The sequence below is a fragment of the Biomphalaria glabrata genome, chromosome 3 (assembly GCF_947242115.1).
Source record: "Biomphalaria glabrata chromosome 3, xgBioGlab47.1, whole genome shotgun sequence".
In the NCBI taxonomy this organism is placed as follows: Eukaryota; Metazoa; Mollusca; class Gastropoda; family Planorbidae; genus Biomphalaria; species Biomphalaria glabrata.
The window spans coordinates 14,721,177-14,748,191 of record NC_074713.1 but is presented as its reverse complement, the minus strand read 5'-3'; the positions used below and the strand labels follow the sequence as shown (position 1 = coordinate 14,748,191).

Genomic DNA, 27,015 nt, shown 5'->3' with positions numbered 1-27,015 from the left:
TTGAAATGTTTACCGTATCCGTTTTGTTTGAATTGAAGTCAGTGTCAGCGCTAATTAGTCAACTAGTGACAAGACTGAATTATTAACTGATGTACTTATGATGTCGGATACTATGACGTACCTAGTGATCAGTGTGTGTCTTTTATTTCTGGGTGAGTACCCTACTATATAAGGGCTAAAGTATTCCGACTATGGGTGAGTACCCTACTTTATAAGGGCTAAAGTATTCCGACTATGGGCGAATACCCTACTTTATAAGGGATTTTTAGAGCCCCAAGTCTTCGCTATCGATAGGGTCCCACGTTTCAGCCCCATGTTGTTCACATTCAGCCTAGTTTATTGTAGACTAGGATTTTGGTTGCCGTAGTCAATTAGGTATTTTCCCACATGCACATGGATATGAGAAATGTGCTCATCTTCGATCACGAAGGAGGAGATACATGTATAAAGGATAGGAAAAAATATTCACAAACTGAAGATAAGGAAGTCTTTTTTTTTTAATCACTTCTTCAATTATTTAAATGATGATGATCCACAATTTCTCCTTCTATTTACTTCTTGTCATGCTTGATTCTTGCAAGGAGTTTTTCCAAATGAGCGTTTCCCAATCCAGTATTTCTATTGACAGTCCGACTGATGATGTGTACATAAGACAGTGCGCAAAAATGTTCATAGACTTCTTTTTATTCATTCAACTCTTCATTGAATCATGATTGAATTCACAAAGAAACACTTAAGTGCGGTAATTTGAATTCCCACCGAATGCGTATTCAAGATATATAGACGCACGCCTGATAAAACTATATTTTGAAAAAGTATAATGGTCAAACCTGAGTGGCCAATGAGCTAGTATTTTATTCTCAAAGATATACACAAACTGTCAAATTTCTAGGAAAATCGTTAGAACCGTTTCGAGATACCATCCACCCTGTGTCCTACCATCCATGAAGAGTTTGCTAGCCAATAAGAGGAATTGTAATAATAAATGTGTGTCTTTAACGTGACATGGATATGGTCAACCCGTACATACAAGCTTACTGCCTTGTTGAGGGATTCTTTCCTCAGAAATGTAAATCTATAAATAGAGTCCAATAGTTTTTGTTAGAGGCCCACGTAAGGGGAAAAGATGGTATTTTGTTTTGTTTTTTAAACAGGTGACGTATTAGCAGACAATAAGAAATGGCTGCCTGATACTAACTTCAACAATCCAAAGAACTGGTCACCACCAGGAATACCTTGTGGGGATGCTGTGGTCATTCTACCAACAACTCTTCGGGTGGTGTATGTCCAAGTTAATACAACCATGAGGGAGATGGTATGTATATGAGAACGCTTCTAAAATAAAAACCATGGGTTGACCTGGGGGTAAAGGAGGCTGGTTGGATTCAATAACGGAGGCATATTTTGTTTCTCTTCTCTCTGTCTGTCTTTCTCTCTATTTCTTGGAAACCTTCCCCCCCCCTCCGTCCACAAAAGTGATTAGAAGATCATAGCGCACTGAGCATGCTATAAGCATCAAAGTAACACTAAACAAATCCAATCCAAAATAAAGGTCAACCAAAATGACCAATTACATGACAACCTACACTGAATTGACAAACTCAAACAGTGGTCTCGGGTGGCACTCAAAAACGTTGCGGTCCACTGATACACCAAACGGTTTATCCTTTTTGAACGACAAACCCCATAATGTATGGTGTTGCAGGTGGTCGGGTATATTTTGAGTCATTAAAAATTTTAAAAATTATAATTGATGCAGCATTGATGCCATTCCAATCAATATTTAAAAAAGTGAAAAAGTACTTTACTTTTTTTTTTTGTATATTTAACTTGTTCTTGTTGGTTTACAGACATTTTGATAATCAATCTCTTGACTAGCCTTCTAATCCTACTTAATTAGTGAGCATGTAATTGTAGACTTCATAAGTGCCAACTTTAAACGTAGGATTCAATCTTGAACAGATTCTGCCTGTGTCTGGTGAGCTTATCTTAGGACAAAACATGAACATTGGCTTCACAGACCAACCGCAAGCAAATTGTCCAGGGGGAGGTAATAAAACACTATTTGAATTCTTTTGCTTAAATGTATAAATATATTCTACGTTAACATGTTCTTTTGGAACCCTCTCTAAACATGACACGCCTCTGAATATCATTTTAAGCCAAAGTAAATATTAATTTCAATCTTTTATCATGAGTTTTTATATTTCGCTGTTGTCTATTTGAACAAAAAAGTAACTTAAAAAAATAATTTAGATAATGTTTTTGATAAAGTCTGTCACTTTCTTATGTGTCTATACAATGACAAACATTATGTGATTGGAGGCCATAGGTGAAGTGAATTAGGTGGCCCCAAATGAAAAAAAAAAAAATAATAATATAAAAATAAGACCGAAAATTACATATTGAATCGAAAATTTTCTGCATCTATATTTATTCTATATCATAGTCTAAGAGCTATATCTAAATTAACTAGATTAAATTATTATAACGCAATTTTCATTCTATTGGCGTTTGTTCAGCTTCTTAAACATATTGTACAGATGTCATACACATATCGTACAGAATGTCATAAACATATCGTACAGAATGTCATAAACATATCGTACAGAATGTCATAAACATATCGCACAGATGTCATAAACATATCGCACAGATGTCATAAACATATCGCACAGATGTCATAAACATATCGCACAGATGTCATAAACATATCGCACAGATGTCATAAACATATCGCACAGAATGTCATAAACATATCGCCACAGATGTCATAAACATATCGCACAGAATGTCATAAACATATCGCACAGATGTCATAAACATATCGTACAGATGTCATAAACATAAATATCGTACAGATGTCATAAACATATCGTACAGATGTCATAAACCTATTTTTTTAGTTCAATACTAGCGCCGTTAGCACGAATGTGCCTCATGGACTATTGAACTAACGTTTCGACATTTCACCAAAAGGAAGAAACAAAGGAAGAAACAAAGGTCGTCCAACATATACAGTCTAACAACTAGATCTATACATTTGCAAATAAACCCTGAATCATAATAGAGTCTTAGGATTAGGCTAGTAAACAGAGAGTCAGAGAGTTTTGCTATGTTGGAGATTTGATCCCTGTTCGCAATTTTTATCTAAAAAAAATTTTTTTAGCCCTATGCAAGGCCCCCACCAATCGGAGTCCCTATGCGGCTGGCTAGTTTGTCTATGCCTAAGGCTGGCCCTGTTTATAACTATTTCCCAAAAACCATTGGAAAAAAAGCTACTTGTGAAAAGGTGTAACCAACTAGAATCTAAATACGTTAATTTGAGATAGTGACAAGCCAAGATCGCGTAACCGTGTTTTTATTGTATTTATTTGTTTGTTTGGCTAAGGTTATCTCCTCTTGAATGTCATTAAAACTCACCACTTTGATGTGAAACACAGATGTAGATTTTGATGCTGGACACATGGAGTCCTGGCTGAATCCCAACAACTGGTGCAACGCCAGTGGCAGAGATTTCAGTTGTGATCTGCAACAGCCAGTTCTGGACACGGAGAGGGTCCCCTGCAACTTTGACAGCGTCATCTTCCCGCTGGACCATCTGTTTGCTGTTGACATGTCAGAGAGTTTCAACGTGTCACTGAAGTCTTTCAAGTATCAACGAGTGGTAATGTCAGACATTAGATTGTAGTGAGGATTTAGTCTGTTAAGAGATATAAGTTACTCTTACCGGTTACCTACATGAGCATACCTTGTCATTTTCATGTGGCACACTTCATACTCCGAAGCAGGACGTTTTGGCGCCGCCGTTTTGGCGCCGCCGTTTTTGGTGCCGCCGTTTTGGCGCGAAGGTCGTTTTGGCGCCAGGGATGTTTTGGCGCGAAATACATAATGTACGTTTATTGTATTATTTCTTTAGAAAGAATTATGCATATGTATGTTTTGCATGAGTGTTTGTGTTAAGGCATATTTTTCACATAGAGAAGAAGAAATATTTGTGTCCGCTATTTTGGTATTTAAGTTTGTTATTTAATTATTTTTAAATCTCTAACATTACATAACACCAGGCTGCCATCCATACGTCACAGTATGCATGCATAAAATAGTCAAAATTATTAAGTTATTAAGACTTTTTTTTCGTGGGAGCGGGGGAGTCGGGAGGGTAGAATATATATATATATATATATATATATATATATATATATATATATATATATATATTCTCTTTGTCTCGTTATAAAATAGTGAAAAATTCTGTTAAAAATTTTTAAACACATTTTTAAGCGAAAAACATTAGTAGCGTTCGTACATTATATATGTTATTAGCGTAATTATTTTTATATCTGCTCCTAAAACCTTTTTTATGTGAGCTATAAAAAGTCCATTAATCAATGTGACTTATCATTTACTACATGTAAATGTGTGTTTGTGTTTCACATCATTTTCTTTAATAAACATTTTGGCTTGTGTATGTGTGTTTATTAAGAGGCACACTTTTATTTCAAAATTTTTTTGTTTAAGGTATTAGATCTACATTAAAATTAAAAACATACAAACTAAAACAAAATGTAACGATGATAGACAAAAAAATTGATGCAATTATTTGTTTACATTAAAATTGGAGTTAAATGTGCCCAGAAGAGAGGGGGCAGGATAGGTATCACAGGTAATGACCAGTCCCAAGGAGATGATCGCCAGACGCATGACGCCAATACCAGTGCTCAGTGCTGGTCTTATCTTCATTTGTTTAACTCTACCTGCGTCAATGCGAGATGTGTCACCCAAATCACCCCTACCCAATTTCTCAAAATATATCTTTTCAAAGCATCTGGAATTTGTTTCTATCTATTGTCGCCCCTAGTGTTTGTTTACATTTGTGGATTCACGTTAGAGTTTGTACTTACCACATTCCGTGTCTTGATCTTTACCATGTGTGGAGTTATTGTCGTCATTCAGCGTAATAGAGCTTTAGATGTTAACATGGTTTTTGTTATATTACAGTGTGACACTTAGCTAGTTCGTATATTACACTAATGTCAAATTAAAAAAAAAGTCTTTTGGAAAGAAATCCAAAAATGTCATCCAGTGCGATTAGCAGAACTCACATATCAATAATGGCATGTCATTACTATGCAGGAATCTTATTATAGGCCTATATTCATGAAATAAGCAAAACCTTTATAATTATAATAAAAAACAACAATTCGCTGGACGGTGTTATAATTCCTACTATACATACAATATTATGATAGAGTGAAATAAATACGCTATAAATATGTTATAAACTGTACGTGCTTATTAAATTATCGTCAAATTATATCTCGCGCCAAAAGGTCCTCGTCGCCAAAACGGCTCGCGCCAAAACGGCGGCGCCAAAACGTCACGTACCGTCATACTCAGAATGTCACTTGTTGTCACTTTTACGTGTCACATTTGGCAGTCAGAGCATCATGTGGTCACGTGGAATTATTTCTGCTCATTTCTGTACATGAAACATGCTGTGTGTGTGTGTGAATGTTTGATCCACTTTGTATTTATCTCAGACCTATACCAGCACCAGTGACCTCAGACGATATTTGAACAGCACAGACGGACGTCTGCTATTTCATACACCAGAGGGCGCTCTGCCCATTACCATTGACCGGAACCAGAAATGCCAATACGGAAAAGGGTGTCCATGTGGAAATGATAAACCAGAGGTTAGGATTTCTCTTATTGTACTGAGATTTGAAAGATGTTAGAGTTTCTTTTATTGTACAGTCAGTCCAGAAATTCCATTTTTTTAAAAATATGTACACTTAAGTTTGTCTTCTTTTTACGCAAAGCCGTAAGCAGCGTGAAGATCTGTAGTTTTGTGAAAGTGTTTCTTTATTATTCGGGTTAGCAACTTTTCCGTGTTTTTAAAAATATATGTTTGAAAATTTTGAATTCTTTTCTTAAAGTGAAAGGGAGAGGGGACATAATCTAAAAATGGTTTAAAATATCAAAAGAAGGATATATTATTACATTTCTAACGAATTATTGACACAAATGACGTCATATCTCCCATACACACAAATGACATCATATCTCCCATACACACAAATGACGTCATATCTCCCGTACACACAAATGACGTCATATCTCCCATACACACAAATGACGTCATATCTCCCATACACACAAATGTTTCCAGAAAAAGTGAGAGGAGCGATGTAAAAAAAAAATTTAAAAAAAATCATGTGTATCTGTGAACTTTAACCTTCGGTCATGTGACATAGTTGAATTTTTAATTTAGAAATAGAGGAAGGAGTGAGACTTCGCAAAAAAAAAAATAGAACAAACATTTCAATTCTGTAGAGCTATGAGCTAGTCTGTAGTGCTATGAGCTAATCTGTAGTGCTATTTGCTAGTCTTTAGTGCTATGAGCTAATCTGTAGTGCTATGAGCTAATCTGTAGTGCTATGAGCTAATCTGTAGTGCTATGAGCTAATGTAGTGATATGAGCTAATCTGTAATGCTATGAGCTAATCTGTAGTGCTATGAGGTAATCTGTAGTGCTATGAGCTAATGTAGTGATATGAGCTAGTCTGTAGTGCTATAAGCTATAGAGCTATGAGTTAACTATCTGAATGTATATTGTTCCAGATCGCTAATTTAATATGTGCACAAGCAAGATGTAATCCAGTAAAGTGCTATGACGTGATAAGGCCAGTTGGATCCTGCTGTAATCTCTGTGGTGAGTTGTATTACAACATAACTAGACTAACGCAGTGCTTAGATCTTTTCTTATTCTTTGGCATAATGCGTCTATTTATTGTATATAGTCTCTTTGCAACTTCTTAAGACTAAAGAAGCCAATTCTTGATATACAGTTGTGGTCACAGGTTGGGCAACTGTAATCACCAGGGGCTGTTGTACTTCTTTCTACTACTGTTGTGTATGGCATCTGCAACCCAGGACCCTTCCTTTATGGTCGCTCTCTATGTGGATCTATCCAGTGCCAGTTGTTTTTTTCTTATTACAAAGCTTATATCAACTCTGTCTGTCTGTCAGTCAAAAATATTCAGGCTGCGATAATTAAAATGTTTTAAATCATTCTGATTCATTAATCTGCAACATCTATCATCGAATGATAATAATAGTAAAAAAACAAACAACTTATAATGGCAAGTTTGATACGTTAGAAAAAAACAACATGTTTCCAATGTTTTTAGGAGTCACCTGGACAATTATTACTCAACCCCCCCCCCCCCCCAATAGGATCGCGACCCACTAATTGAGAACTCTTGGACTAAAGTAACCATGGGCGTAGCCGGGGGGAGTGTTTGGGGTTCAAACCACTCCCCTCCCCCCCTCCGAAATGAAATCGGGGAATCGGAACCTAGTGACTGATTTTTAGCGGCCCCCGTAAGGGGAAAAAGCCGCTATTAGGTTTGTGCAAAATGTCCGTCTGTCCGTCTGTCACACTCAGATCTCAAAAACTAGAAGAGATATGAAAAATATTATTTCACCATTAAATGCGGCTTGAAAAGTTTAGGTGCAACGACTACTTTTGGTTTTCTAAAAGCAAACCGTTTAATTTATAAAATTAATTATGCAAGCGATTTTTTCATAAAAATACACCAATTCTAAAACAATTACGTAAATGTAAGGGAGGCAATGTTACAATATGCTAACAAAGATGGACAATATTTGTGTATTTTCAGTATCACTAAGTCAAATATATTTTTAAAATGTACAGGAAATGTTTACAACAAATATAAATAATAGTTAAAGATGTTTTTTCTGGTCAACTAGCTGCTTAAATTAAAAGAAAACATTTCTGTTTGTTTATAAAGACTAATAATAAATTTTGTATGTAAATATCACGCACATTTTTTTAATGGACTTTTTATGCAGCGATTTTCGTGCAGTAGCGTAACGTCGCTACATCACCAGGTACTAAACCAATTCCTTAAACTTTAAAAAAAAAACAGATTTTATTTATTTTTTGTTTAGTGCCCCCATCCGAATAAAAGAAGATTATTTTTGTGCGTTTTGTCTGTTGGTCGGTCTGTCCGTCACGATTAGATTAAAAAAACTAGAACTCTAAAAGCTATTGAAAATCTGATTTACACTTTAATGTTCCTCCCGTAACATCTCAATAGTTTTAAGTATCTAAAAATTGATTGTTCCGGATTTTTTGTGTGCAAAACTAATCAACCCCGACAAATGCTTGTTTGCTCTTCTAATTTATATTACATTCAATTTCCATGCTTAAACGTTGCAAAAACACATTATCAATAATTTGTTGTTCCGTTTTTTATGTAAATAGCATATTAATGCTAAGTCAAAATCTCTATACTGACTTATATTTCATTAAGTGTAAAAATGTTCCGGATATTCTTTTATAAAACATGAATTATGCCTAATGATTGTTTGAAATCGCATAATTTACTAATATTACACTTATATTATTTGACAATGCGTCACTATAATTTGGTTATCAATATCAAATTGTTCCGTATTTTCATCTTTAAACAAATTTTTAAAATATCGACAATAGGTTGTTCAGGGCTTTAAAAAAAAGTAATTTACTAGAATTGATTACTGAAAATTACTTTTTAGACATTTAATTTTTTTGCTAAAACATAACATAGAAGTTTTGTAATCGATAAAGAAAGTTCCGGATTTTGTTTCTTACAAATCGTCGCCAGAAATTTCCGAATTTATTTAAAAATCTACTAACGCCAAATAATTGTTTGAACTCCCTCTTCTAATTAATAAACAAATAATCTTCTCATTTACGAAATAATGTTTTTACGGATTTTTATGAAAAATATTTTAACTCACTACTCTCTTACAGTACATTTAACTTTCTACCGAAAACATAAAAAAAATCTAATTATCGTTAATATTATGTTCCGATTTTTACGGAAAACATAATCCAAACACCAAAGTAAGGTATGAAAATCTCTCCACATGGCTGTAGTACATCTAATTTTTATACGAGACCATCCAAAAAATTTAATTAACGGTATTACATTTATCTGAAATTCTCTTTTTCTTTTACTATTTATACAAACATCCGGAACAATCTATTATATAAACTTTTCAATTGTGTTCATACCTAAAAATTATTGCGATGTTTTGAAACGTAGAATAAAGGTTAATCAATTTTTAATAACTTTTAGTTGTTTGTTTTTTTATATCAAGATGACGGACAGACCGACTGACAGACAAAACGCAAAAACAATGCGGCTTTGATCCTTTTTAAATAAATTCTATTAGAACTCAGTTCACCAATGTCTATGAACCCTCGTTAAATATCTCGTGTAAATAAAGACATTTTTTTATGGTACCGGTACTAGCCTATTGTGAGGTAATGGAATTTTTTTTTCTTTGACGTCATATGAATGGACTCTTTAAATGTAATGTTAAAAGAACGCACTCGGTGCACCAATGTCTATTAACCCTCGAAAAATTGCTTGTTTTAATGAAAACATATTTTAGTCTAACTAAGCCGTGTGACGTATTGTTTTTTTTTTCCTTTGACGTCATATGGAATGAATTCTTTAAATGAAATGCTTAAAGAACGCACTCGGTGCACCAAAGTCAATGAACACTCGATAAATGGCTCGTATCGATGAAGGCGATTTTTAGTCTAGCTAGGCCGTGTGACGTAGTGTTTTTTTTTTCCTCTGACGTTATGTGGAATTAATTCTTCAAATGAAATGAAAAAAGAACTCGGTATAGTAATGTTTATTAAGCCTCGTTATGTGACTCGCGTTTAAAAACGGAATGATATCTTGATTTAGATCTAATCTAGATTTTTTAAACTAGATCTAGATTTTTATTACAGTATATCTAGATCTGGATTTATATTCTAATTAAAATTATTTTAGAGTCTATATCTAGAATTTCTAGATCTAGTTTAGACTCAAATAGACTAGATTAAGATGTAGAATCTCAATTTCTAAACTTAAAGTGTAAAAAAAAAGTGTAGATTTTCATTTCCAAACGTTTTGATTAATATTGTAATGTTTTAATATACTAAAACTAATCTACTATTTTTTATTTAATTTAAATTTATGGCAAATGAATCTTTGAAACATTATTACTTTTGACCATCGGATGGCTGCCTGGTCGTGCGGTTTTCGCGCGGGACTGTCGTTCAGATTTATGGATGGTCCAGGGTTCAAACCCTGCCCGCTCCCATCCCCCGTCGTCCTGCGGGAGGTTTGGACTAGGAAGTAATTATCTTCAACTCTGAAGGAACATCCGAAACATGTAAAACATTTTACATCAAAATTAAATCACCTCTTGAATATTATTTGCGAATATGCAGATCCGACAGGGATCCGACTTCGACGGGGGCCGCCTCTGAGTTTGTGTAACACAAACCCTCTTTGTAATCTTGTTTGCTTTAATTCTGTTTATTTTATGTGATATTTTAATACTAAACCATTACTTGCCCCAGCACAGCCAAGGGGATTTTGAGTTTAAAACTCCCCTACCAAGGGGTTTGCAGTTAAATCCCCCTCTTCTATAAAACAAAACCAAGAAAAAGCAAACGACAGTCCCCAAATTCAAAGAGCATTGCTAAGGAAGATTTTAATTTTAACCCCCCCCCCCCCCCGAAATTTACGATGAAACCCCAGTTTTGAGGTTGAAATCCTTTCTCTTCAATTTTATTCTAAAGCAAACTACAGTCGCCAAATTCTATGAGCGTAGTTAAAGGAGGTTTTGAATTTGAATTAAAAAAAACACCAGAGATTTTTTATTTAAAAAAAACCTAAAGATGATTTTGACGATAAAACTTCCCTTTTCGATATAAAATCCAAATCCAAACTACAGACACCGAATTCCAAGAGCGTAGCCAAGAGAGGTTAATCATTTCTACCAGCTCCATTTATAAAGTGCTGTGAATAGTCATCTGTCGAAATTGAAAAAGACAAAATGTGGCTCAACAAAGATGGCTAAGACGGATTTTACTAGTCAGTTAAAGAGATCGGGTCTCAATCAAAGAAATCATATGCCAAACTGGGAGTCGATCCCTTAGCAAGATTGTGACAGAGAGTCGCATGAGATTTGTGGGACATGTTCTCCGACAAAATGAATTACGCATAATAAGATTAAGAGTTGCGATGACATGGAGGCCATTACGAGGAAAGCGCAAATAGGGACATCCTAGTACAACTTGGCGCCACATTTTCATGCAGGTCTTCAGGGCAGGTGGGCAGAGGCTTCAGACATTGCCAGAAACAGATTTTTGTGGAAGCAGCTTACCGCCCAATGCGCCGAACGACGCGAGAGGATCAGCACATAAGGTTTTTGAAATAATTTTTATTAATAGCAAGATAATGCTATGTAGATACCTCAGAGAATGCATTTTGTTGGCTTTCTATACTGGAAATAGTGCTTGTGAGAGCTCCCCCAGACCCCCTTCCGTCAATTGCGGGCAGTCTACAATTTTTCCACTAATTCCAGGAGGAACTTTTTCTGGGGTATAATAAACGTCTTCCGATAGAAGGAAGGGTTACAATGTAATAAAGATTTATTGTGCACACACGCACACACACACACTCAGACGGAGATTTTTTCCCCCCGAAACAAACTCCTGGCTACGCCCATGAAAGTAACTACAAAACTATAATCTCTCGGTTTAGAGGCACTTCAAGTAAAGCAGAAATTATTCATAAAACACTGAACCATACATTAAAAAAAAGTAAAACACCCATAGAAAGACACAAAGATAATATTACATTTACATACTCATATACATTTTTTCACAAAGTCTACTTATAAGTTCTCTTTCTATTGCAATAAAAAATGGAACGGGTTGCCTGTATCAGCCAGTAAAATTATTGAGTTAGTAGGGCTTTAGTACATTTACACCTAAATACGCGTAGGACGTAGTTCTTATCTTCTTCTTGTCAATTAGAAGGTCAGATTGAAAAGATGTTTTGCTCCATGTTGAGACATGAGACAGTAGAGAGACAGTAGAGAGATAGTAGAGAGACAGTAGAGACAAAGTAGAGAGACAGTAGAGAGAAATTAGAGAGAGAGTAGAGAGACAGTAGAGAGACAGTAGAGAGACAGTAGAGAGACAGTAGAGAGACAGTAGAGAGTAGAGAGACAGTAGAGAGACATTAGAGAGACAGTAGAGAGACAGTAGAGAGACAGTAGAAACAGCAGAGAGAGAGAGAGACAGTAGAGAGACAGCAGAGAGAGAGACAGTAGAGAGACAGTAGAGAGACAGTAGAGAGACATTAGAGAGACATTAGAGAGAGAGTAGGGAGACAGTAGAGAGACAGTAGAGAGACAGTAGAGAGAAATTAGAGAGAGAGTAGAGAGACAGCAGAGAGACAGTAGAGAGACAGTAGATAGACAGTAGAGAGACTCTAGAAAGTAGAGAGACAGTAGAGAGACAGTAGAGAGACAGCAGAGAGACAGTAGAGAGACAGAGAGACAGCAGAGAAACAGTAGAGAGACATTAGAGAGACAGTAGAGAGACATTAGAGAGGCATTAGAGAGACAGTAGAGAGACATTAGAGAGATATTAGAGAGAGTGTAGAGAGACAGCAGAGAGACGGTAGAGAGACTGTAGAGAGACAGTAGAGGGACAGTAGAGAGACAGTAGAGAGACATTAGAGAGATAGTAGAGAGACAGTAGAGAGATATTAGAGAGAGTGTAGAGAGACAGCAGAGAGACAGTAGAGAGACTGTAGAGGGACAGTAGAGAGACAGTAGAGAGACAGCAGAGAGAGAGAGACAGTAGAGAGACAGTAGAGAGACAGTAGAGAGACAGTAGAGAGACAGTAGAGAGACATTAGAGAGACAGTGAAGAGACATTAGAGAGACAGTAGAGAGACAGTAGAGAGAAATTAGAGAGAGAGAGAGTAGAAAGACAGTAGAGAGACATTAGAGAGTCAGTAGAGAGACAGTAGAGAGACATTAGAGAGTCAGTAGAGAGACAGTAGAGAGACATTAGAGAGACAGTAGAGAGAGAGTAGAGAGACAGTAGAGAGAAATTAGAGAGAGACGGCAGAGAGACAGCAGAGAGACAGTAGAGAGACAGTAGAGAGAATGTAGAGAGACAGCAGAGAGACTGTAGAGAGTAGAGAGACAGTAGAGACACAGTAGAGAGACAGCAGAGAGACAGCAGAGAGACAGTAGAGAGACATAAGAGAGACAGTAGAGATTGATGCTCGTGTTTTCATGTGGTAGTTAGAGACAGTAGAGAGACAGTAGAGAGAAATTAGAGAGAGAGAGTAGAGAGACAGTAGAGAGACATTAGAGAGTCAGTAGAGAGACATTAGAGAGACATTAGAGAGAGAGGAGAGAGACAGTAGAGAGAAATTAGAGAGAGAGTAGAGAGACAGCAGAGAGACAGTAGAGAGACAGTAGAGAGACAGTAGAGAGATATTAGAGAGAATGTAGAGAGACAGCAGAGAGACACTAGAGAGACTGTAGAAAGTAGAGAGACAGTAGAGATACAGTAGAGAGACAGCAGAGAGACAGTAGAGAGACATTAGAGAGACAGTAGAGAGACATTAGAGAGATATTAGAGAGAGTGTAGAGAGACAGCAGAGAGACTGTAGAGAGACTGTAGAGAGACTGTAGAGAGACAGTAGAGGGACAGTAGAGAGACAGTAGAGAGACAGTAGAGAGACAGCAGAGAGACAGCAGAGAGGCAGTAGAGAGATAGTAGAGAGAGTGTAGAGAGACAGTAGAGAGACAGTAGAGAGACTGTAGAGAGACAGTAGAGGGACAGTAGAGAGAAATTAGAGAGAGAGTAGAGAGACAGCAGAGAGACAGTAGAGAGACAGTAGATAGACAGTAGAGAGACTCTAGAAAGTAGAGAGACAGTAGAGAGACAGCAGAGAGACAGCAGAGAAACAGTAGAGAGACATTAGAGAGACAGTAGAGAGACATTAGAGAGATATTAGAGAGAGTGTAGAGAGACAGCAGAGAGACGGTAGAGAGACTGTAGAGAGACAGTAGAGGGACAGTAGAGAGACAGTAGAGAGACATTAGAGAGATAGTAGAGAGACAGTAGAGAGATATTAGAGAGAGTGTAGAGAGACAGCAGAGAGACAGTAGAGAGACTGTAGAGGGACAGTAGAGAGACAGTAGAGAGACAGCAGAGAGAGAGAGAGACAGTAGAGAGACAGCAGAGAGAGAGAGACAGTAGAGAGACAGTAGAGAGACAGTAGAGAGACAGTAGAGAGACATTAGAGAGACAGTGAAGAGACATTAGAGAGACAGTAGAGAGACAGTAGAGAGAAATTAGAGAGAGAGAGTAGAGAGACAGTAGAGAGACATCAGAGAGACATTAGAGAGACAGTGAAGAGACATTAGAGAGAGTAGAGAGACAGTAGAGAGACAGTAGAGAGAAATTAGAGAGAGAAAGTAGAGAGACAGTAGAGAGACATTAGAGACTCAGTAGAGAGACAGTAGAGAGACATTAGAGAGAGAGTAGAGAGACAGTAGAGAGACAGTAGAGAGACAGTAGAGAGAATATATAGAGAGAGTAGAGAGACAGCAGAGAGACAGTAGAGAGACAGTAGAGAGACTGTAGAAAGTAGAGAGACAGTAGAGAGACAGTAGAGATACAGTAGAGAGACAGCAGAGAGACAGTAGAGAGACATTAGAGAGACAGTAGAGAGACAGTAGAGAGATATTAGAGAGAGTGTAGAGAGACAGCAGAGAGACAGTAGAGAGACTGTAGAGAGACAGTAGAGGGACAGTAGAGAGACAGTAGAGAGACAGCAGAGAGAGAGAGACAGTAGAGAGACAGCAGAGAGAGAGACAGTAGAGAGACAGTAGAGAGAAATTAGAGAGAGAGTAGAGAGACAGCAGAGAGACAGTAGAGAGACAGTAGATAGACAGTAGAGAGACTCTAGAAAGTAGAGAGACAGCAGAGAGACAGCAGAGAAACAGTAGAGAGACATTAGAGAGACAGTAGAGAGACAGTAGAGAGACAGTAGAGAGACAGTAGAGAGACAGTAGAGAGACAGCAGAGAGACAGCAGAGAAACAGTAGAGAGACATTAGAGAGACAGTAGAGAGACAGTAGAGAGACAGCAGAGAAACAGTAGAGAGACATTAGAGAGAGAGTAGAGAGACAGTAGAGAGACAGTAGAGAGACAGTAGAGAGACAGCAGAGAGACAGCAGAGAGACAGTAGAGAGACAGCAGAGAGACAGCAGAGAGACAGTAGAGAGACAGTAGAGAGACAGTAGAGAGACAGCAGAGAGACAGTAGAGAGACATTAGAGAGACAGTAGAGAGACAGTAGAGAGACAGTAGAGAGACAGTAGAGATTGATGCTCGTGTTTTCATGTGGTAATTGCTTCCACACAAAGTTGCCAGAACAAACAGAACAAGTTCTGCTCTACAGGAAGCTTATGTTTAACTAGCTCTCTTGTATCCTGACTGTTTAACTAGATATCTTGTATCCTGACTGTTTAACTAGCTCTCTTGTATCCTGACTGTTTAACTAGCTCTCTTGTATCCTGACTGTTTAACTAGCTCTCTTGTATCCTGACTGTTTAACTAGCTATCTTGTATCCTGACTGTTTAACTAGATATCTTGTATCCTGACTGTTTAACTAGATATCTTGTATCCTGACTGTTTAACTAGATATCTTGTATCCTGACTGTTTAACTAGATATCTTGTATCCTGACTGTTTAACTAGATATCTTGTATCCTGACTGTTTAACTAGATATCTTGTATCCTGACTGTTTAACTAGATATCTTGTATCCTGACTGTTTAATAAGCTATCTTGTATCCTGACTGTTTAATTAGCTATCTTATATCCTGACTGTTTCATTAGCTATCTTGTATCCTGACTGTTTAACTAGCTATCTTGTATCCTGACTGTTTAATTAGCTATCTTGTATCCTGACTGTTTAACTAGCTATCTTATATTCTGATGCTCTACTTTGTATTGACTCACCTTGACACACCCTCTTGTCAATGCAGGTGTTGTATTTAACATCACTGTTGGCCAGGATTTCAATCTTCAAAATTTTAGAACAGAAATCAGAAGCAGATTTTTTGCATCAGCTGTAAGTATTGTCACCTTAATATTTCGTTCAACAGTCTTAAAATGTTTTTTTAGATTTAAAGTTTAACACATAGGCCAGTGTTTGACCTTAAAACTTTTATGGTACTGGGCTTAATCTACCAGGATCTATAGGCCTGGACTGAACCTACAAGGATCTATGAACCTGGTTTAAACCTACCAGGATCTATGGTCCTGGACTAGGTCCTATCAGGTTCTATAAGCCTGGTCTGAACCTTCTAGGATCATAAGCCTGGTTCAGTTTTCTTTTTTTTTTTTAGCATGTTCCTTTAGAATTGAAGATTATTACATCCTAGCCTAAACCAGGGATCATCGAGTGGACAACCCAGAGCACATACCACACATTCACGCAGCCATTCTAGTTGAATAATGCATTTATAATGTGTTTTTTTTCTGATCAGAATGATAGTGCTATTGTGGTAACCACATCAATCACCAGTGATAACTTCGTTCAACTTTTACTGACCGATACAACTGGAGACCTGAGTAAAGATATAGGACGACAAATTGAAGCAGATTTACAGCAAGGTCAGTAAAGACTTCTATAGCATGTCACTTGGTATACCCGTGAAGGTCTCAAGAGATGTGTAAACAGGAAGTTTATCAACACCTCGTCTTCTTGAAGATTCGAGATTCTACACGGTAGAGTAAATACGTAAAGCGAGTCAGAAAAGAACAGTTTTTATTTTTACTTGCGCATCGAGTGGTTTCGGTTTGAAAATCTATAAATAGCTTATATCGGCGTCCGACAATCAGTCTGTTCAGGTCATGAGTTTGAAGCTTCATAATAAGTCTATAATTATTGAATTAGGATTGTAATGTTTATTATTGTTTATTCAATCTTTTCGCGATTTCTACTTAAGGATTAATATGATTTGAATTCATAAAGAATAGTTTCGTTATTTCTCCAACTTAACAAAGACTTTGAACTTTGCGTCATCAATTTGGATTTACGAATATACCACCAAATACCATCGTAAGGGGCGCGGTGGATGAGTGGTTAAGCGCTTGGCCTCCGAACATGTGGTCCTGGGTTCGAATCTCGGTGAAGACTTTGATTTTGAATTTCGGGATTTCTGAGTCCACCCAGCCCAGCTCTAATGGGTACCTGAATTTCGTTGGGGAAAGTAATGGCGGTTGGTCGCTGTGCTGGCCACATGACACCCTGCTTGTTAACCGTTAGCCAAAGAAACAGATGACCTTAGCACCATTTGCTCTAAAGATCGCAAGGTCTAAAAGTGGAACAGGGCGTAACAGGGCGTAACAGGGCGTGACAGGGCGATACGTGTGTCACGGCACGAATTACCCAAACACAATTCAATAGAACTGAGACAGCGACTTCATTAAGAGATTTCTTTAAAGATTGCTTACTCTAAAGTGAGAAAAACCCTGATGCCGTGATTCCTATGTTGTGAAAATAGAGACTTTTTAATTTGAAAGATTTCAATAACTTCATCAAAAATGACTTTCTAATGAACGTTTACTTTGAAACAATGCCATTCATCTCATTGCAGATATTCAACTTGGTGGACTTATTTTTAATATTAAGGACTTGACTGTTTCGTTTGGTTCACCTGTCAACTCACCACAGCGAGGTAACAATTTAGTTTTAAACTGTTTACAATGTTGATATTCACAATAGGATGTAAGAATCATTATTACAACGTTCTTGAAATAGGAAATAAAAGTAGTGGTCCTAGAGTTTTTGATGTTAATAAAAGTAGTGGAGTACCTAGAGTTTTTGATGTTAAGAAAAGTAGTGGAGTACCTAGAGTTTTTGATGTTAATAAAAGTAGTTGAGTACCTAGAGTTTTTGATGTTAATAAAAGTAGTGGAGTACCTAGAGTTTTTGATGTTAAGAAAAGTAGTGGAGTACCTAGAGTTTTTGATGTTAATAAAAGTAGTGGAGTACCTAGAGTTTTTGATGTTAATAAAAGTAGTGGAGTACCTAGAGTTTTTGATGTTAATAAAAGTAGTGGAGTACCTAGAGTTTTTGATGTTAATAAAAGTAGTGGAGTACCTAGAGTTTTTGATGTTAATAAAAGTAGTGGAGTACCTAGAGTTTTGGATGTTAATAAAAGTAATGGAGTACCTAGAGTTTTTGATGTTAATAAAAGTAGTGGAGTACCTAGAGTTTTTGATGTTAATAAAAGTAGTGTAGTACCTAGAGTTTTTGATGTTAATAAAAGTAGTGGAGTCCTAGAGTTTTTGATGTTAATAAAAGTAGTGGAGTACCTAGAGTTTTTGATGTTAATAAAAGTAATGGAGTACCTAGAGTTTTTGATGTTAATAAAAGTAGTGGAGTACCTAGAGTTTTTGATGTTAATAAAAATAATGGAGTACCTAGAGTTTTTGATGTTAATAAAAGTAGTGGAGTACCTAGAGTTTTTGATGTTAATAAAAGTAGTGGAGTACCTAGAGTTTTTGATGTTAATAAAAGTAGTGGAGTACCTAGAGTTTTCGATGTTAATAAAAGTAGTGGAGTACCAAGAGTTTTTGGTGTTAAGAAAAGTAGTGGAGTACCTAGAGTTTTTGATGTTAATAAAAGTAATGGAGTACCTAGAGTTTTTGATGTTAATAAAAGTAGTGGAGTACCTAGAGAAAAAAAAACGAAATCAAACATCAAATAAAAATACAAATCTTCTATCAACTCACTCTGTCTGTATGTCTGTCTGTGTGGTACAAATCTTCTATCAACTCACTCTGTCTGTATGTCTGTCTGTGTGGTACAAATGTTCTATCAACTCACTCTGTTTGTATGTCTGTCTGTGTGGTACATATCTTGTATCAACTCACTCTGTCTGTATGTCTGTCTGTGTGGTACAAATCTTCTATCAACTCACTCTGTCTGTATGTCTGTCTGTGTGGTACAAATGTTCTATCAACTCACTCTGTTTGTATGTCTGTCTGTGTGTTACAAATCTTGTATCAACTCACTCTGTCTGTATGTCTGTCTGTGTGGTACATATCTTGTATCAACTCACTCTGTCTGTATGTCTGTCTGTGTGGTACACATCTTCTATCAACTCACTCTGTCTGTATGTCTGTCTGTGTGGTACAAATGTTCTATCAACTCACTCTGTTTGTATGTCTGTCTGTGTGTTACAAATCTTGTATCAACTCACTCTGTTTGTATGTCTGTCTGTGTGTTACAAATCTTGTATCAACTCACTCTGTCTGTATGTCTGTCTGTGTGGTACAAATCTTCTATCAACTCACTCTGTCTGTATGTCTGTCTGTGTGGTACAAATGTTCTATCAACTCACTCTGTTTGTATGTCTGTCTGTGTGTTACAAATCTTGTATCAACTCACTCTGTTTGTATGTCTGTCTGTGTGTTACAAATCTTGTATCAACTCACTCTGTCTGTATGTCTGTCTGTGTGTTACAAATCTTGTATCAACTCACTCTGTTTGTATGTCTCTATTGTATTTCTCTAATGTATTTCTCTAATGTATTTCTCTAATGTATTTCTCTAATGTATTTCTCTAATGTATTACTCTAATGTATTTCTCTAATGTATTTCTCTAATGTATTTCTCTAATGTATTACTCTAATGTATTTCTCTAATGTATTTCTCTAATGTATTTCTCTAATGTATTTCTCTAATGTATTTCTCTAATGTATTTCTCTAATGTATTACTCTAATGTATTTCTCTAATGTATTTCTCTAATGTATTTCTCTAATGTATTTCTCTAATGTATTTCTCTAATGTATTTCTCTAATGTATTTCTCTATCCAGTGTATTTCACTGTACAATGTATTTTGTACTTTTTCAATCCAATGTATTTCTCAATCCCTTGTATTTCTCTACATTCAAAGGTCATATCTTAAACACTCGTGAGATCACTGGCATCTCTGTAGCAGTTGTGGCTGTCGTGATAGGAACAACGACTGTCATAATCCTCATTGTCTGCAAGAAACAGGGGTAAGCCGAAACCTAAATGCAGCTTCCTACACTACTATCGTATGTCAATGTTAGTAAGGCACATACAAAAGACACACGATATAAGCCAATGCCCCACAAGCATTTATTCAGATCAGAATAATTCTTAATCAATGGCTTTTTTTTATATATCGCATCTTTTATGCTTATATAGCATGCTCATTGCGCTATGGACCATTTTCTTTACGGTGGTCAAGCCGTAGCCTTATCCTAACCCTCCAAGAAAGTTATCCTCTATAAATCGAAAGCAATAAGAAACGGTTTAACTATTGCAAGGGAAAGAATTCATTTAAATGTTGTTAACCTCTAAGATGGGTAAGAGTTGTAGAACGTGGCTTGGTCATTTTGGCATTTTAATGCCTTGTTGCTATTCGAATGTTTATTGTCATCAAACTGTAATAAAATATCCCAGACCTGATCTCCATGCTGACTTATACAATTTAAAACTTTTCCTGAATTCTATCAATGAAGACTTATGTTGTGATATGTGATGAGGAAAATATACCGTAATGTGTTGATACATTATTTATAATTTATTTACACTTTACGAAAATAAATGTTTGTTAAAAAATACTGATATATATATATATATATATATATATATATATATATACATATAAATTTTAAAGATAGGTGTTAATCTAAATCAGCCTTAATATTATGTTTATTTTTTTTTTAAAGGGAGACTATAAATAACGTCTTTAAATTTTTTCTTTATTTTGTTATGTCCCTTACTCCACTGCACTCCTGAATTTTTATTTCAGTCTTAAAATCACGATGCCGAAACTGAGCGACCTGCCTCGACTGCCCAGGTTCCCAAGTAAGGGCCCTAGACCAACGGCACATGTCACACCCGGCTTCTTCTTTCAGCCGCACACGTCACCACACATTGATCCAGGATTTGCTAATCCTCTTTACGACACGGCGACACCTCTGGATGACAATGTATGTTTCTTAGCATATCAATGAAGCATCCTTAATAGTTTGTTATGAACTTTTCCCATTCATTGATGCCGACCTTATAGTAATAATGTTGAGTTGAATAATTATAGTCAAACTGATTTTCCAGTTGTTTGGTCAAATAAAATTTATCTTATCTTATCTTAATACTTCACTTTACTGCAGTGGAAAAATTATGGCAGTGGAAACATTATGGCAGTGGAAACATTATGGCAGTGGAAACATTATGGCAGTGGAAACATTATGGCAGTGGAAACATTATGGCAGTGGCAACATTATGGCAGTGGAAACATTATGGCAGTGGCAGCAGTTTCTAAATGGAAATATCAAGGGTCGGTGACTCCAAGCACACGAGCACCTCAAACTACACTGCCACTGCCGCCACTACTGCCAATGTCACCACCACACCACTGCCACTGTTACCACCACACCACTGCCACTGTTACCATCAAACCTCTGTGTTGGCCACCACCAATGCCGCTGCTACCACCATAGCCACTGACACTACTACCGCCTCGGCCACAATTACAGCAAGAGTCTCCATTCTATATTAATTCAATGTCGCTAAAACTCTTTTTAAATTGGAGAATGGGTAGGGAAAAACGATTCACAAATTTAAAATAATAATGACAACACCAAGCAACAGTTTGTACACCTGAAGCCCCACTCACCTCTACCAAACAATAAGCAACAGTTTGTACACCTGAAGCCCCACTCACCTCTACCAAACAATAAGCAACAGTTTGTACACCTGAAGCCCCACTCACCTCTACCAAACAATAAGCATCAGTTTGTACACCTGAAGCCCCACTCACCTCTACCAAACAATAAGCAACAGTTTGTACACCTGAAGCCCCACTCACCTCTACCAAACAATAAGCATCAGTTTGTACACCTTAAGCCCCACTCAACTCTACCAAACAATAAGCATCAGTTTGTACACCTTAAGCCCCACTCACCTCTACCAAACAATAAGCATCAGTTTGTACACCTTAAGCCCCACTCACCTCTACCAAACAATAAGCATCAGTTTGTACACCTTAAGCCCCACTCAACTCTACCAAACAATAAGCATCAGTTTGTACACCTTAAGCCCCACTCACCTCTACCTAACAATAAGCATCAGTTTGTACACCTGAAGCCCCACTCACCTCTACTAAACAATAAGCATCAGTTTGTACACATTAAGCCCCACTCACCTCTCACCTCTACCGAACAATGAAAGGGGCCACAACGGTTTTCCGCTACACTCCTTGGAAATAGTTTTGTGTCAAGACAATCTCGCTCAGACACACACACACACAACTTTTTGTTTTGTTTGCGTTTGTATGGCCAAACGTTTGTACAGGTCAAGGTGGCCCTGTATCTATTTTGATCCTAAAACTTTGGTCTCGACGTGTCTGTGAATTCCAGGATGTTGAATTGCGTGTGTGTTAATTTCAGTGAAGTCAAGAGTTGGTCAAAATCTTAATTGCAAGGCCGGTGGTAGTATTCATTGAAGCATTCCAAATATTGAATGTAGGATACAAGTAACAGCTATAGAAGTTGTTGTTTTTAAATACTCATTGTTATAGGCTATAAAAAGAATCGTGAAATAAAAGTGAAGCCTTTTGTTCAGACCTTGTCATCTATGAGAGAGTTGATGTAAAAGGTCATCTGTTTCTATGTCCTGCGATTAACGAGGGATCATGTGACCTATCGCATTTACTTTCCGCAACTTAAGACCTTAATTGAAAATCATAGTTTCAACGAGAGTCGAACCAGAAACCAAGCGTTTTACCTATTAACCACTATGTGTAGGCTGTAGGCCTACTAGATGATAATAATAATGGTTATTATTATTATGTGAAAAAAAAAGAATTAATATTCATTTTCTGGCACTGCCAGGGTCGAGCTTTGTTAGAAAGAAGCAAAATTCATTGTAGTCTCCCTTGAACAGTGTTCACTGAGAGCATTTCTGGTGATGTGTCAGGTCTGCAGCAGTAGCGCCCTCTGACAGAATCTTCTTAGGAATGTTAAGGGCCTTCAAGGTATCTGTGATATAAAAACAGGACATATTTTAGAAAACAACCCACGCTTGATCTCCAAACTTGAGTTCCCATATTATCTTTGTTTTTCCATTTCGGTTTTCCTTATATTATGAGCTTATTATTTTATTGTTATTATTATTGTTATTTAAGCTATGTATTTACTTATCTCATTAACAGACACACTTGTGTAAGCTATGTATTTACTTATCTCATTAACAGACACACTTGTGTAAGCTATGTATTTACTTATCTCATTAACAGACACACTTGTGTAAGCTAGGCAGTCATCATTTCAAATATTTCCATTAGTAACTTCCAATATTAACCTTGACATTGTTGACTCACATGCTCTATTCAAGGTTGTCTTTAAAGAAATGAAGGTCATGGGTCTGTCTGAAGAATTGCCAACATTTGATACCAGCGACAGAGGCTTTCAGAACCCAATGTACGGAGTCGAACAGGTCAGTCTGACCTACACACAAAGAAATTAAGATGCAAATTATCATGAAAGGCTAATTTTATCTATATGTATATATATTATTTAATTTAGAGTTGGCATCAAATAGGTCTACGTTGGGCAGAATTGTCCATCTGCAGAGTCATTTGCATTGCAGTGTGTTATTATTTTATTTTTCTATTGAAGGTATTAGTGCAAGAAGGTGGTGAAGTCACTGAGCTAGTTACACATTTTGTTACCAGGATGCGTGTGTCTTTAGGAGTATGTACGTGTACATAGTTCCTTTGAAACATTGTAGTGGTGGGGGCTATGTCCATTCATAGGATTTAGGCCCTTCAATTTCTACTATTGATTCACACTTTCGTTGTATTTAAAAAAAAAATATTTTGGCAACTTTTCATAATTATTTCGAGCTGAAATCTCGCACATAAACTTGCGCTTCCGAGAAATTTCGCTATAGCGTATTGAGGGTTATTGTAGTTGGTCTAGATTCCTAGATCTATTACAAACTTAATTACATGTCGGATCCAAACTAATTGCTACAACTACACTTCGCTTAAAGGTTACTTTTTTGAAAAGTATTTTTTATGCTTTTCTTGATTTTCATATAATTTCATTCTGTTCAATTTGCAGCCTCTTTCTGATCCGACGTCTGTGGACATAAAACACAAGGCCAAGGACAGTTCCATCTAGAGTGCAGCCCCATTTAGTGTTAACTTCTGCAGCGTTAATTCATGAGTTGACGTCACACCCACCCCCTCCTTAAAATTTTGTTTAAAACGAAATAAAGTTCATTGTTGATATTTATTGTTTGTCGTTACATATTGTCTTTGGCCTTGTAGATATTACAAATAGATGACTTTAATGCGCATGTCAAGCGTCTGTTATTTATAGTAAAAGTTAAACCCTACATCTCTGGTCTAAGACATATTGTGTCTGTTCTCACATACCATTTCTTTCGTGCAGAATGAAGGAAAGAAACGCTTTTTCTTTGGTTGAAATCTCTACCTCAATAAAGTCTATATTAATTATTATTAATGATAATTTAAATTTTAGTTCAATCTCTCCCATGATTGGAACTTGCCACTAGCAGGAATTTGGTCAGGATGGGAGGGAGGGGGGGATGAATGTAAGTCATTGGTTAACATATATGACGCGTAGGACGTAATCATCTTCTTGTTTGAAGTAACGTCTGTATTTTTATAAGATGTCAGCTACATGAAGGAGATTAGATCAGACTGAGATGCAGAGAACGACGCGTAGAACTCATTGTAAAGTTTATAATGCATAGAGCCGAGTCGTAAACTTGATGCGGCAGTAGACCATAACTTTCATTTTACATGTTATAATAAATGTAAACTAAGAATCTTTATTCAGTCATCTTGGCTCCCACCACACCACTGGCGTAGCTAGGAATGTGCCATCATTTTGGGTACCCGGGGGCTTGACCTCTTAGGGGGCCCCTGCATTTTGCGTGATATTTAATGTAAAAAAAAATTAAAAAACTCAGTTGGGGGCTCCCCTCAGGTGGGCGTCGGGGGGATTTTCAAATTCTCCCCCCCCCATTCCCCAACACAAGCTACGCCCCTGGCTCCCACTCTGTGTCCCGTGTGTATGGGTACAACTCTTCATACAATATATCTACAACGAGATCACATGATAGTATCTGAAGGAACGTGGGTGTGTGTGTGTGTAACATCCCATCACCATCATGTGTTTTCAGGTTTCCTTTCCGAATTGATGATTGTGACATCGTAGCTCAACATCTATCAGGACGGCGGGGGGGGGGGGGATAACGGCGGGCAGTGTTCGAACCAGGGACCTTCGAGGCGACAATCGATAGCGCATGTGACACGACCAGGCAGCCATCCAGAATTCATCCAGTATTATTCCAAAAAGAATGCTTTCCCAGCGACATCTAATCCACGTGCCCAGCTTCGAGATTTAAGAGGAACATAAGAGGATATTCTCTGTCTACAAATCACTAGTTCAAAGTAGCCTACACACACAGTGGCGTGGCAAGGAATTGGCCATAAAATGAAGTGAACAAGTGAACAAAGGAAGAGATATTTCACTACAGCCTGAAATTTAAAACACAAATCTCTAGTAAATTTCAGAATTCTATATATATATTGGCCATATTTCTATAGCTAAACGTCTTGCCAATGAGTGAAATGGCATCTTGTATAGAAGAAGTGAACGAAGGACGAGATATTTAACTACAGCGTGACTTACGTTTTAAAGTGAAAGGGTTAATTCCTTTTGCATGGCGATAGCAGCAAACACAAAAAAAAAAAAAAATCACGAGCGTAGCCATCTTCCAAGTAGCCAAGTGTCGCCCAAGTCAGTCATCAGTGTCTGGACCACATCCTATTCACGCTTCAGTCGGACAGACCTGTGGTACCAGCATCTTCTACATTAAGGTGTCTTGTTGGGACTAAAATAGAATCTTGTTTTTGTCTTGGGACACATTTCATGAGATGATGGCAGCGCCGACACATGTTTCGGAAACTGAGGATTAGGGCGTGTGTCACACAGCAGAAACCTAAAAGACGTGATGGGAGCCTACGAAGTAAGAGATTCTAACTTTTATCCCCCCCCCCCCCCCTCCCAGGCCAGAGGGACAGTTTTTATGTATTTTTTTAATGACTTTGCCCTGCTAGAGCTGCATTTAACATCTTAGCACCCGAGTCACTTCCCGAATCTTTGTCAAAGCGATAGAGGACATTTCCAAGTGGGAGGGGTGTTCAGTTCGAACCTCTACACTTAACACGCCTGGTCACAGTACTGAGTAGCTGTCACGAACAATTGTTATTTAAGTCCGGGGCTCAAATCTCCCCTATCAAAAAAAGGCACATTGTTTCAGGGCCACCCTAAAGAACTGGGTGGACATAATGTCATAGCTCGAGCTGGCAGATGTCTCTGATCACAACAGTTGCATCATTCGAGCTCTGCGTGAGAAATCTGTAACGGTATTAATAATAACTGCCCCCAAACGAGGAGGCTATCCCATTCCAACAGATCATACACCAAAACAAATGAAGAAAGAGAGAAAGAACAAAGAAAACAAATTCTCTTGAAATGAATACGCCCAGAGACATGGTCCTATTAGAATGAATCTATCATTGTAACTCTAGATATGAGTAATGGTAATCAAATGGTAATCAAATGGTAATCTAATGGTGATCTAATGGTAATCTAATGGTGATCTAATGGTAATCATCGACTGATAAACAAACGGAAGAAATCAAAGGGAGGCGCTGTAAGAGATGTAGAGTCGAGTGTATATGTGACACATGATGTACATTAAAATAGTTTTCGAGATCCGTGTCCACCCTCTCACCTTTTGAAGCCCACGAAGAGTTTGCAAGTTGATAAGAGATATAAATAAGAATAATGCTCGTACTTCTAATTATTTGTCAGTATTTTCATTAGTTATTAAAAAGCAAAGTAAAACATTATTTACAAAGCTGATATTGACTCACTCATAATGTGTTTCAGCAAAGATCTGTCCCTGGCAATGTTTGATGCCTCCCCCCCCCCCCACCTGATGTCCACTGCTCTGGG

General features: G+C 37.2%; 1 protein-coding gene across 1 annotated transcript; it reads left to right on the top strand.

Annotated features, from left to right (window-relative positions):
* Positions 1–24,319, top strand: LOC106052059 (protein amnionless-like). The gene is made up of 13 exons (XM_056024181.1): positions 1–152; positions 1,155–1,315; positions 1,963–2,050; positions 3,444–3,667; positions 5,544–5,699; positions 6,628–6,718; positions 15,953–16,038; positions 16,457–16,583; positions 17,570–17,650; positions 19,878–19,983; positions 20,766–20,946; positions 23,351–23,452; positions 24,082–24,319. Exons 1-13 carry the CDS (start codon positions 98–100, stop codon positions 24,139–24,141), a joined length of 1,518 nt encoding a protein of 505 aa, XP_055880156.1. The 5' UTR covers positions 1–97; the 3' UTR covers positions 24,142–24,319.
* Positions 24,320–27,015: the final 2,696 nt, after the last annotated feature.